This window comes from Symphalangus syndactylus, chromosome 16, assembly GCF_028878055.3.
Source record: "Symphalangus syndactylus isolate Jambi chromosome 16, NHGRI_mSymSyn1-v2.1_pri, whole genome shotgun sequence".
Taxonomy (NCBI): domain Eukaryota; kingdom Metazoa; phylum Chordata; class Mammalia; order Primates; family Hylobatidae; genus Symphalangus; species Symphalangus syndactylus.
In genome coordinates, this window is record NC_072438.2 from 54,554,251 (window position 1) to 54,568,147 (window position 13,897).

General features: G+C 37.5%; 1 protein-coding gene across 2 annotated transcripts in view; it reads right to left on the reverse strand.

The window, feature by feature from the left end:
• Positions 1-13,897, reverse strand: part of CNGA1 (cyclic nucleotide gated channel subunit alpha 1) — an 87,755-nt gene that overhangs the window by 25,507 nt on the left and 48,351 nt on the right. The window contains exon 1 of one of the 2 annotated variants that reach the window (XM_063619494.1): positions 9,654-9,858. The exons of the other annotated variant lie outside the window; for it this stretch is intronic. Within the exon in view, the coding sequence (XP_063475564.1) occupies positions 9,654-9,744 (91 nt within the window). The 5' untranslated portion in view covers positions 9,745-9,858. Of the gene's footprint in view, positions 1-9,653; positions 9,859-13,897 lie in introns of those variants that run through there. 2 annotated transcript variants of the gene reach the window in all.

Consider the following 13,897-nt stretch of genomic DNA (forward strand, 5'->3'; position numbering starts at 1 on the left):
AGCATTCAAGGTGAAACATTAAAGATACAGCCCTGTCACATCCTTCCATCAAGAAACACAGGCTGCCTCTTGGAACCAGAGTCCCTTCCAGCCTCCCATTGAGTAAGGTTGGGGTTGGGGGCTGTGGAACTGTGCTCTTAAAAGCCTCTTCTGTGGATTCTGGATTCTGCCGAGTAGTCAGAGCTGAGAACCAATGATCAGACACTAGATATGCTGTCCAGGCCAAGTGCCATGGCTCATGCCTGTAATCTCATCACTTTGGGAGGCCAAGGAGGGCAGATCACTTGAGGTCAGGAGTTCCAGACCAGCCTGGGCAACATAGTGAGATCCCCATCTCTACTAAAAATACAAAAATTGGTCGGGCATGGTAGTGCATGCCTGTGGTCTCAGCTATTCAGGAGGCTGAGGTGAGAGGATTGCTTGAGCCTGGGGCGGAGTGAAGTTTGCAGTGCACTCCAGCCTGGGTGACAGAGCAAGATTCTGTTTCAAAAAACAAAAATAAAAATGCTGTCCAATGTGGTGGCCACCAGCTCTTGTAGCTACTGAGCACTGGAAATGTGGCTAGTGAGACTGAGGACTGGATTTTAAACTTTATTTAATTTTAACTATTTGAAGTGATAATAAAGTTATTAGGAGACTTTTAGGGGTGTTTGGAACAACTTGACTATGTGAACCTTCAATTTCAATTGTGAATTTTATAAATCTAAATATATAGATTGAGCATTTACTTGGAAATTTAACATGTGAATTGAAATGTGCTAGAAGTGTCTGAGTAAAAAAAGAATGCAAGATATCTCATTACTGATTTTTAAAATATTGATTATGGCCGGGCGCGGTGGCTCGCGCCTGTAATCCCAGAACTTTGGGAGGCCGAGGCGGGTGGATCACGAGGTCAGGAGGTTGAGACCATCCTGGCCAACATAGTGAAACCCTGTCTCTACTAACAATACAAAAATTAGCTGGGCATGGTGGTGTGTGCCTGTAATCCCAGCTACTCGGGAGGCTGAGACAGGAGAATCGCTTGAACCAGGGAGTCGGAGGTTGCAGTGAGCCGAGGTCATGCCACTTGCACTCCAGCCTGGCAACAGAGCGAGACTCTGTCTCAAAAAAAAAAAAAAAAAAAAAAAAGATTACATGTTGGAATAATATTTTGGATGTACCAGGTTGAATAAATATATTGTTGAAAATGAAAAAGAAAGTATACATTTTTAGTGATGCCATTCTTTAATGTAATAATTTACTTGACAATTTACTGGGTTCTTACTATATGCCAGACATAAAGCACTCTATTCAGGTAATTCTCACTACAAACTGTGAAGTAAGTATTTCCTCAGGTTCTTATAGATAAGGAATCTGGAACTCAGAAAATGTACTTAATTTGTCAAGAACATACAGCCAGAATATATACTCAATATAGTAGTTATGTGAACCAAAGTACATACGATGCCAAAAATCTATGCTTTTAACTTCTCGTTACACTGATTTCTAATTTCCCCCACATTTTTGGCACTACAGATGAGAAATCAAAAACATATTTAAATTTTAATATTAAAGTTGTCATAATTCTAGTATACCATTTCAATAATCCACTTTTAAACTTGAGGGCCACTGAACCTCAACAAGAAAAAATAAACCAAATACTACGTATATCATCTGTTTAAGCAAACAACACTAATTTAGTGTCTTGACTGACAGAAAGAATTGATATGTTTAAAACATAATAGCTGAATTTTTTTTTTTTTTTCGACACAGGGTCTTACTCTGTCACCCAGGCTGGAATGCGGTGGTGTGATCAGGGCTCACTACAGCCTCAAACTCCTGGGCTCAAGCAGTCCTCCTGCCTCAACCTTCTGGGTAGGTGGGAATACAGGCACGTACCACCACATTTGGCTAATTTTTTTGTAGAAATGGGATCTCACTTTATTGTGCAGGCTGGTCTTGAACTCCAGATGTCAAATGATCCTCCCACCTTAGCCTCCCAAAGTGTTGGGATTACAGGCATGGGCCATCACGCCAGGCCAATAACTGGATTTTAAATTGAGTGATTTTGCTGGTATTATTTGGTTTATATTACAAGGTGTGATGGCCTTTGCAAAGCAGAATCATAGAAACCCAGAAGCAGTTATAATTTCAAATGTCACTTGAGCCAACCTTCCACTCAAACAGGAATGCTGCTATCATATTCCTGATAAATGATCACCTGGTCTCTTTTGGAACACTTCTGATTGTGGGAACTTCCTGCCTTATGAGTAGCCCGTTCCATTATTGGACAACTTTGTTCTTTAGGAAATTCATCTTATTTTCCTGAATAACATTTGCTTCACAAACTGTGGTGAGGATAAAATGAGCTAAGTGCTTAGTATTATGCCTGGCACATAGTAAGAGCCCAATAAATGACAATTTCTTCTATCAGTTTAATAAACATAATCCTCACGGTAGCATATACTTCTGAGTTGCAATGAACTGTCAATCATGTCCACCCATTTATACTCTGCCCTGAGAGAGTCCAAGGCAGGACTGTCCCCATTTGTTCTCAAAACTTTTCTTGACAATTCATAGGACTCTTAAGTAAATTAAAATGAAAGAAAAATCATTTGATATAGAAAAATGTATAAAACATACCTCATTATTGAAAGTAAAATCAATATAGACTTAAATTTTATAAAATGTTAAATATTCAAGTGAAGACAACAATAAATAATGCTTTCTATCTTACTCCAGTATCCAAAAAACTAATGAAAATAACTAGCAGGCCGTAGTCAATAAATAGTAAATAAAGAATTTTTGTTATGTTTGTTAATGAACGTGTACATATATTTTAAAATATAATTAATTTTTACTGAGAAACAACTGCTTTCTAAGATGAGAAATTCTTCACTGACTCCTTTTCAGCACCAGAATGAAGACATGACTATTCTGGTATATTTCCCCACATGCCAACTCCCTATTGTCATCAATGAACACTCTCTTTAGAGACCTCACGCCTTATGACTAGGGAAGGTAGAATATGTGATTATTTCATTCATCATAATACACAGAAAAAATTATATGAGTAAAATATTAAATAAGAACAGAAAATACAATTCCGACTGTCATAACAAACCGAGCCTGGGCTTTGCTTAACCCTAAAGAAAAATGAGTCACTTCTCTTGTCCTATAATTTCTTGTTGGCCTAAGTGTTCTACTTGGAATTTTTTTTATTAATCACTTTTAAACATACATAATCACTTTAAAAAATAGAAATTATAAACAGAAAAAAACATTAAAAATTTATAATTATTTATAAATATTTTCCCCACTGGTTTTATGGTTTTCTTTTTAATCTACCTCAAATTAATTTTGGTGTAAGGTATGCAGTAGAGATTTAGCTTTATATTTTCTGAATGGATAGTCGATATTCTAATTAGCATTTAATCAATAATCAATAGACCATCTTTTCCCTACTGATCTGAAATGTTATTCTAAAACTGCCTTTCCAACTATGGAGATTTTGATGGAATTTGCATTAAAATCATAGAATAAATTAGGAAATTATTTTCCTTTACATTTTCAAAAAAGTTTCAATATATAGATTCTAAACTTTTATTAATTCCTACATGTTTTATATTTGTGTTCCGTTTGTCATTAGCTTGGTTTACCCTTGAGGTATATTAACTCTTTACTTTTGCTATGTCAGGAAATTATTTATTCTTGTTTATTTTGAAACTGACCACCTTACTGGCCTTTACAAAAATTTTTTCTAATAGTTTTTGTATTAATTAATTTCTGTTTTTGCAATACAATTATATTACTTACACAAAATTATTTTATTTCCTCTTTTTAAGAAGCATTTAGTTTTAATGTCTAATTGCCTTGACTAAAACTTCCAGAAGATAATATACAATAATGTTGATATTCTGTTATAACTATCTTAATAGATATCCAGTATGGTCCTTGGCTTTATGAATATGCCTCTTGATTTTCATCTTAAGCATGGTGTTGACCATTAGTTTGATGTAGATGTTTTATTCATGTTAAGAAGTTTCCTATTTTGCCAATTTTTAAAATATTAGAAATGGGAATTAATGTTGGGTTTTTATTAGAGTCTCCTTTGCTCTCATAGAAATAATCATATTTTCCTGTGAATATTAATATGGTGAACTATATAAATAATTTTAACACTTCTACGATAAACACTTCTTGGTTATGATAAGTTATTCTTTTTTTGTTTGTTTGCTTGCTTCGTTTTGTTTTTTGAGACAGAGTCTCACTCTGTCACCCAGACTGGAGTATGGTGGTGTGTTCTCAGCTCACTGCAACCTCCATCATCTTGGTTCAAGAGATTCTTCTGCCTCAGCCTCCCGAGTAGCTGGGATTACAGGTGCCTGCCACCAAGCCCGGATAATTTTTGTATTTTTAGTAGAGATGAGGTTTCACCATGTTGGCCAGGCTGGTCTCAAACTCCTGACCTCAGGTGATCCACCCACCTCAGCCTTCCAAAGTACTGGGATTACAGGTGTGAGCCACCATGCCCGGCCCTGGTAAGTTATTCTTCTTATATGCTACTGGGTCCCAGCTGCTAATATTTTATTTTGAATTTTTCCATCTGTTTTTAAAGGTAAAATTACTCTGTAGTTTGAGAAAAAAAATTTAATAGTAATTTCTTATTCTTTTCATACACTTTTCAACTTTTTAGGTATCATAGGATCATAGGCAAAACATCTGAAAAGAACAGAAAAAAAATATTATTTTAGGGACTTCGTTGCTTTACTGGTTTTCCCATGCATGAGTCTTTGAATTGAAATTTGTGAATCAAAGAGAAACAATTGCTTTGGAAAGCAAGATTCAGCTTTCATATTTAGCTGACTCACAAAAATTCCTCACTTAAGTGAAGATATAACAAACTACATAAAAATATACCAAAGCAATGGTTGAGAAAATCTTATGGGTAATTCAGGAAAAACAAATATGGAACATGAACTGTGAATACATGGAAGCAGTGTATTCTACTGATTGAAATCATGCTCTAGTTTGGGTCCAAAACCTGGCTCTGCCACTTATTAGCTGAATGAACTCAAGTGAGATTTTTTTAACCTCATGGAACCTCAGTTTACACATTTGTGAACAGAATAATAATGCCTTCTTTATATAAAAGGGCAGAGAAGATATGCTGTGTACCCACTTACACACACAAACCCACACATAATTAACTATGTATCAGTGGTTCTTTAAATTTAGCATACATATACTTGTGAAGCTAGTTTAAAATGCATATTACAGGGCCCTGTTTGCAGAGTCCGAATAAGGTATGGGTAGGGCACATAAATCTACAGTTTTACCAAGCACTATAAGTAATTCTGTTGCAAAGGATTCCTGAATCACACCTCGTGAAACATTACTCTGCGTTATTTGCCTTTAGTGCCTTTGGCCTTTTCTGAATGCCATAAGTGGGAGACAGAAAATAATGGTTAGGAAAGGCTTCAGGGTTGCTGTTAACTGCTTGATATTTCAGATCTACAAATCCGAAAACTTTAAGATCAGTTATTGCAAACAAAACTTACAAGCAACTATTATAAGTAGTTTTGTAACTTAAAATGAGAAATGTAGGTATAAATTTGAAAAGTAATCAATAAGATTCACAATAATAATGACAAAAAATAAGGAGAGAAACCAAATGTTGATTTCAACAAATGTAGAAAATGCGTTTTCCAAAATTCAACACCCATTTATAACTAGAACTCTTAGCAAACCAGGAATAGAAGGGAACTTCCTCAACCCGATAAACAGCATGTATCAAAAAATCTACAGTTAACATTGGTCGGGTGTAGTGGCTCACACCTGTAATCCCAGCACTTTGGGAGGCTGAGGCGGGTGGATCACTTGAGGCCAGGAGTTGGAGACCAACCTGGCCAACATGGCAAAGCCCTGTGTCTACTAAAAATACAAAAATTAGCCAGGCATGGTGGCGAGCACCTATAATCCCAGCTACTTGGAAGGCTGAGGCAGGAGAATCACTTGAACCCAGGAGACATGTTTTGCAGTGAGCCAAGATCTTGCCACCTCACTCCTGCCTGGGCAACAGAACCAGATTCTGTCTCAAAAAACAAAAAAACAAAACAAAATAAAACAAACTACAGTTAACACTATACTTAATAATGAAAGACTGAACATTTTCCTCCTAAGGTCAAGAATAAGACAAGGATATTCTAGAAGCAGTCAACATTGCACTGGAGGTTCTAGCACTTGCAATAACGCAAGAAAAAGAATACAAAGCATCTGAATTGGAAAAGAAGTAAAACTATTTATTTGTAGATGACATAATAGTGTATGTAGTCAACCATAAAATAAATTCTTCAGCATCTAGAAAAAAATGATTAGAACAAATGAGTGAATTTAGCAAGGTCACAGGACTGTAAAGACAATGTAAAAATGAATTTTACTTCTATATAATAGCAAAGAACAACTAGAATATAAAATGAAAATTTAAAATACCGCTGGGTGCAGTGGCTCACACCTGTAATCCCAGCACTTTGGGAGGCCGAAGCGGGCAGATCACGAGGTCAGGAGATTGAGACCATCCCGGCTAACACAGTGAAACCCTGTCTCTACTAAAAATACAAAAAATTAGCTGGGTGTGGTGGTGGGTGCCTGTGGTCCCAGCTACTTGGGAGGCTGAGGCAGGAAAATCACCTGAACCCGGGAGGTGGAGGTTGCAGTGAGCCTAGATCACGCCACTGCACTCCAGCCTGGGTGACAGAGCGAGTCTTTGTCTCAAAAAAAAAAAAAAAAAAAAAATACACATGCCAAGCAATAAGTCTGTGCCCAACTTAATAAATAGCACGCATGTACAATGGACAGAGTTCTCTGCCAGTTGGATAAGGAACAAATCCAAAGATGACTATGTCCCCAAACTAGTAGTGTAGCAGAGGACTATAGGGGAACAAGCCAAGAGTACCAAAATGAACAAGTATTTGGCATCTACAAGGGAAACTTAGATAATTATTTGTAATTGTCCATCATCCTTTCCCCAATTTCTGAGACATTTTGTTTAGAAATTAGTAGATATTTGTACAATGTCATAAGAAAAATATGATTGTTGAAACAACAGATATTTTTAATATTCTAGGAGAGTTTTTTTTAATCTTTTTCAGCCCTATAATGAAAAGAGGTCCATGAAGAAGATGGAGTTGTACAAAGACCTTGAAGCACAGTCTTTCAATCAGGTGTGCTAACACGGTGAATCTAACACAGTGAATCAGAAATCAGCCAATCAGAAAAACGGCTAACATCAGGTGGTTCAATAGAGGGAATTTAATACAGAGCATTAGCTACAAAAGTGTTAGTAATGTCAAACAGAGGACAGTGAGGAAACCCAGAGATTAACAATAATAGGACACTCCTACTGCCCCAAGAGCAGGAGACGTAAATGCAAGAGGCTGCTTAAAGTCAGGAATGGCCCACAGGATCTGGGACTAGAAAGGGAGAGTGTCTCTGTTGGAAGAGAAATCATCATGGGAGACACCTCCTGAAACAATAAATTCAAGAGCAAACAGAAAATAAGGGGCCTGGGTAAGTAGGATTTATCAGGTGGAAATGGGGCAGGAGAAAGGCTTCCTATTCGAGGCAAATGGAAACTCATGAGTAAAGATATAGAGGCAGGAGATATTCCTGTGGAATTCCTGTGGAAGCCCATCTGGAGAATAGAAATTAAACTGGTTTAATTTCTACACAGAGAGGAAAAGTGAGAAACAGGTCTGTGAAAGTAAGAGCACTGCATCAAAATAGGGGCTCATTCTTCTTTCTACATGAAATGAAGAGTCATTGAAGATTTTAAGGCAAGAGAATGGCATCATCCCAGGTTTACTTTAGGAAGACTAATATAGTAGTTTTGTGTAAGGTAAAGTGGATTAGATGCACTATAAATTCCTGCTATGGGTTTCAACTTGGCTCTCAATACTGCTCATTAATCCTCTTCCTATAGCCACAGAAGCTTTTCCACGCCTTCTCCATTAGTGTCAGATCCCACTTCCATCTCCCGCCCCCAAGAGACACCTGCTGCTTTAAGAAACTTTAGCCACACTGGTCCCTTCACCAAGACAAATTTCTGGAGGCATGAGCCATGCCCGAATCACTAGCCAGAACCCCACTCCTAGTAAGGTGATTTCCATAGAGCAGAAATACAGAGAAAATGGTTACTGAACTGATTTGGAGACGGGGAGAAATGAGAAAATTTTAGGAAACCAAACTCAGTTTTTTTGTTTGTTTGTTTTTGTTTTTGTTTTAGATGGAGTCTTGCTCTGTCGCCCAGGCTGGAGTGCAGTGGCACAATCTCGGCTCACTGCAACCTCCGCCTCCCGGGTTCAACCAATTCTCCTGCCTCAGCCTCCCTAGTAGCTGGGATTACAGGTGTGCACCACCAGGCCCAGCTAAGTTTTGTATTTTTAGTAGAGACGGGGTTTCACCATGTTGGCCAGGCTGGTCTTGAACTCCTGACCTCAGGTGATCTGCCCGCCTCAGCCTCCCAAAGTGTTGAGATTACAGGAATAAGCCATCACGCCCCGCCCAAACTAAGATTTTAAAAAAACTGCTTGGTGACTATAATCCTACCATCTTCCATCGTTCCTTCCGTTCTTGCTTCTCAAGACAAAAATATTTGTCAATACCTACTAGCCACAGGAAGTGTACTCAATGTTATGAATACAGATATTAACAAAATATATGATATATGCCTTCAAGAAATTAATACTACAGTGAATAAGACAAAAAGGATATGTAATAGATAAGTAATACTTTTGAAGGAAGTTCTCAGTCAGGGTCCCAACCAAAAAGAAAGGTACACTCAAGATAATTCTGGAAGAGGTTATTTCCAAAGAGACTATTTACAGCGATGTTAGTGTAGGGAAACCACAAAGGATGGTGCAGTAACCTCGGGTTAGAAGTAGCCAAACTGTTACTACCACTGGGATCCAAGGACAAGAAGAGGAATTTAGTGTGGCCCTGGATGGAGGGGGAGTTATGCAGAATAACTATGATGAACAGTGACTTAACATTGAAGCACACAGCCAGCACAAGGCAAGCCCACAGGAAGAGCATAGCTAGGGTACTCAATACCCTGATCTCACCTCCACCTCCCCCAACTCCACAACTGACAAAATTATCTCCTGCTGGGATTACTGCTCACACCTGTAATCCCAGCACTTTGGGAGACTGAGGCAGGTGGATCACCTGAGCTCGGGATTTCGAGGCCAGCCTGACCAACATGGTGAAACCCCGTCTCTACTAAAAAAATACAAAATTAGTCGGGCATGGTGGCACATGCCTGTAATCCCAGCTACTTGGGAGGCTGAGGCAGGAGAACTGCTTGAACCAGGGAAGTGGAGGTTGTGGTGGGTGGAGATTGTGCCATTGCATTCCAGCCTGGGCAACAAGAGCAAAACTCCATTAAAAAAAAAAAAAGATTTCACCATTGTCTACTGAATTATTGCCCTTTCTTCTGCCACAGTCTCAATCTCCCTTCCTCCCTCCCTCTGCCTTTCTTCCTACCTCTTGTACCTTGTTATTTTTATATTTTATATACTATATAGCATTTCATCTATGGGACCTCTTTGGAAGGAAAAAAAGGTATTGGAAATCCTTCAAAAATACAGTATGAGGCCAACTGCGGTGGCTCACGCCTGTAATACCAGCACTTTGGGAGGCTGAGGTGGGTGGATCACTTGAGATCCAGAGTTCAAGTCCAGCTTGGCCAACATGGTGAAATCCCATCTCTACTAAAAATACAAAAATTAGCCGGAAATAGCTTGAACCTGGGAGGCGAAGGCTGCAGTGAGCCAAGATCGCGCTACTGCACTCCAGCCTGGGCGAAGAGCGAGACTCTGTCTAAAAAAAAAAAAAAATACGGTATGCTACCATTTGTAGGAAATATACATATATATGTAAATATCTGTGTGTGTGTGTGTGTGTGTGCTGTGCGTAAAGGAGTAGGGAGAATCTCTCTGGAAAAATGCAACAAGAAAGTGGTAACAGTGATTGTCTGCCTCTGAGGAAGGGGAAGTATGGGACTGGGCAATTGGAGTGGAAGGGAAAATATCTTTCGCTGTATATATTTTATACATTTTGAATGTTGTATCATGTAAATTAATTACTTAGTGAATATATATAGTGACCCCATTTAAAAATGCAAAACAGCATATCATTATATATGAATTATGAAATATTCATATATTCATTTTATATGAACCATAAAATATGAATTACACCATTCATATTTCTGCCACCAGGAATTAACAACTGTTGACTTCTGTCAAATTGGCTCTCAGTCCTTTTATGGCATGTGAAAAAAATAAAACTTTGTATTTAAGGTTCTTTTAACAAACCACGGCCAGGCACGGTGGCTCACGTTTGCAATCCCAGCAAACTTTGGGAGGCCAAGGCGGGTGGATCATTTGAGGTCAGGAGTTTCAGACCAGCCTGGCCAACATGGTGAAATCCCATCTCTACTAAAAATACAAAAATTAACCGGGCATGGTGGCATGCGCCTGTAGTCCCAGCTACTGGGGAGGCTGAGGCAGGAGAATCACTTGAACCTGGGAGGTGGAGGTTGCAGGTTGCAGTGAGCTGAGATTGTGCCATTGCACTCCAGCCTGGGCAACAGAGCAAGACTCTCTGAAAAACAACCAACAACAAAAAAAAAACCCTGTAACCTCCCAGTCCCTTTCCTATTTCCCTAGGAGCAGTCACTATTGTGAATTTGGTGTATATCCTTCAGGGTAATTCTTCATCCTTTTACATACCTATATAAGCTTCCATAACCAATGTATAGTTTTGCACATGTATTTTAAGTTTGCAAAGCAGTATCTTCCTCTATGCATAATTCTGCAACTTGTGCTTTTTTTCACTTCAAACCATTTTGGAAATTATCTATGCTAATATATGTAGAGCTATTTCATTTTACAATATTGTTTATTAATATTCTAGCCTATAAATATATAATATTTTGTTCCCCTTTTCTATTTTTATTTCTTTTCTACTAATGAAGGATTGGTTGTTTCCATTTCTTTGCTCTTACTAACAATGCTACAATAAAAATCCCTAGTCTTAGGAGACAAAGTCTCCTTAGTCACATGTGCAAGAGTGGTTCTCATGTATGTTTCCAGAAGTGGAACTGCTAGTTCTAGTTTCAGTTCACTAGAGCCAGCCAGATTGCTGTCCAAAGTTACTGTACCATTTTGCATTCTGCTAGACCTATGGAAGTATATCATTTTTTCCCATACCCTGACCAACATTTAATATTGTCAGATTTTAAAGTTTTCCTCAATCCGATGGGTGAGCATTTTTTACCCTATAGTTTTTGATTCACATTTACTAGTGAAGTTAGACAAACTCTCATGTGTTTATTAATCATTTGGATTTATTACCTGTGAATTACATGTTTATATTCTTGGTCTGCTTCTTTGAGTTGGGTTCTTTAATTCATTCAACATTCAACACATATTTAAGAAATGCCTACTTGGTGTCAAGCATTATTATTGTCCCACAAGTAACTAGGTACCTCTGACTACGGTCCTCTGACTATTAACTACAATTTAATTTTACCTTTCTGAAGCATAAAGTCCTGCCATCTACTAAAGTCATTTGTGTACTTTACTAACCTGTAAATCTCGTAAGTCATTTCACAACAAATATTTGTTTACCAATTTATCGCTCACATATAGGCTGTATTACATCACCCAAGCAGTAAACTACTTTTGGATAAAATTACAAACTGAATTGAGAAATCCAGTCTGAAAGGCTGATATAGTACACAGACTTTAAAGCACCATCTTTTTTTTTTTTTTTTTTTTTTGAGAGGGAGTCTTGCTCTGCCACCCAGGCTGGCGTGCAGTAGCACTATCTCAGCTCACTGCACCCTCCACCTCCCCGGTTCAAGCAATTCTCCCACCTCAGCCTCCCGAGTAGCTGGGATTAAAGGCACCCACCATCATGGCCAGCTAATTTTTATATTTTTGTAGAGATGGGGTGTGGGGTGGTTCACCATGTTGGCCAGGCTGGTTTGAACTCCTGACCTCAGGTGATCGGCTCGCCTCAGCCTCCCAAAGTGTTCGGATTACAGGCGTGAACCACTGCGCCTGGTCTAAAGCACCATCTTTAAACAAGGATAATTATATAGTATGCAGCTCAAAGCACTCACACACCACTGAGGTATTACTTGAAGATGGCCAAAGATTATTCAACATGTAGAAGGCTTCCTGTATGCTAGTGGTTTCCAGAGTAGTATTCTGTGTGAATGCCCCTAAAGATTATTAGAAATGATGTATTTGTTATTTACATATTATTTGCTATATTGAAATTTGAAGTAAAATATATACCTTTGTAAAATAAATGATGCTCTCTTCTTCATTAGTTCAAACTTTTTCTAAAGAAGGTATTCTAATCCACCAACCAGTCAACTTCGGAATTTGTAAAAAAAAAAAAAAAAAAAAAGTACAGAAGAGTAGGCACTAAACTATATAGCTACCTCTGGACAGCAGTATTATATACTTCTGTTTTATATCAATTTTACAGAATGAACACATTAATTTTATAATAAAATGATATATTTCAATATTTTTTCTCATATTCTTCTGAACAACTTGAATAAATGTTCATGATATATTGCTAAGTAGAAAAAGCAAATTGTGGCCGGGCGTGGTGGCTCACACCTGTAATCCCAGCACTTTGGGTGGTTGAGGCAGGCGGATCTCTTGAGCCCAAGAGTTCGAGATCAGCCTGGGCAACATGGCAAAATCCCATCAATACAAAAAATATAAAAATTAGCCAGTCTCATAAACCTTGTCTCTAGATGATAGATATAGATAGATAGATAGATAGATAGATAGATAGATAGATAGATGATAGATAGATAGATAGAACTTTAAAAATAAAATTTAAAAAAGAAAAAGCAAATTGTGAAGTACTGTTTATAGTATCATACCATTTTATTTTAAAAGTGTGTATATGTACATAGAAATAATAAGCACTTTAATGTTAAACATTAAGTTTTTAGTGGTGGGATCATTGGTATTTTTGTTTTCTTCTTTGTTTTTATCTATATTTTCTCCTAATATATTTCTGAATGAAAAAAGTCATATTTTTAAAACAAGAGTCTGTTTAATATCAAAATCATTTGTGTCAGCACCTTTGCTTTAAAATAATGTTTTCCATGATTGGGCAGGGTGCATGTTGGTCAAAGGATACAACGTTTCAGTTAGGAGGAGTGAGGTCTGGAGATCTGTTACATAGCATGGTAAAAATAAATTTAAAATAAATATTTTCCATAATAATGTTTTTCATCTCACTTGTTCTATCTCAGTATTTAATTGAAGAACTAAGTTTTTTTTTTAACATTTATCAGTGCTCAGGAAGTTGTGTAACTTCTAGAATGGGCTGTGCCTGCTCTGCAAAAGAGAAATAGCCACTGCCTGAAAATAGCAATCACTTCTTCCACAAGGGCTTAGTTTCTAGCCCTACCTTTTTAGCAAATTACCTGTGAAACCCTGACAAAAAAATCTTTCTGAGTTACAGGGTCCTCTCTTCTGTAAAGTGGAGATAATAATACCTGCCCTGCCTATTGTAATAAGTCTCGATGGGGAGGTAATGAAAAATACGTATAAGGCAATATTGAAGGCTGTTTGTGAAAAGTTATACAAATACTAGTTGATAATATTCTTATACGATCTCTAAGTTCAGAAAGAGAGAACCATCTACTTGTTAAAGAGACAAAGAAACTTAAAATGATTAATCTTTCTTTAATCTCTTCCCCTGAAATATCACTTTGAGACTTTAAAATAGTCAAAGCAACTATTAAAGAAAATAATAATTATCCTTATAGGCTCATAAGCCAGCTGTAATTCTCATGAAAAACTAAAACAGCTGACGA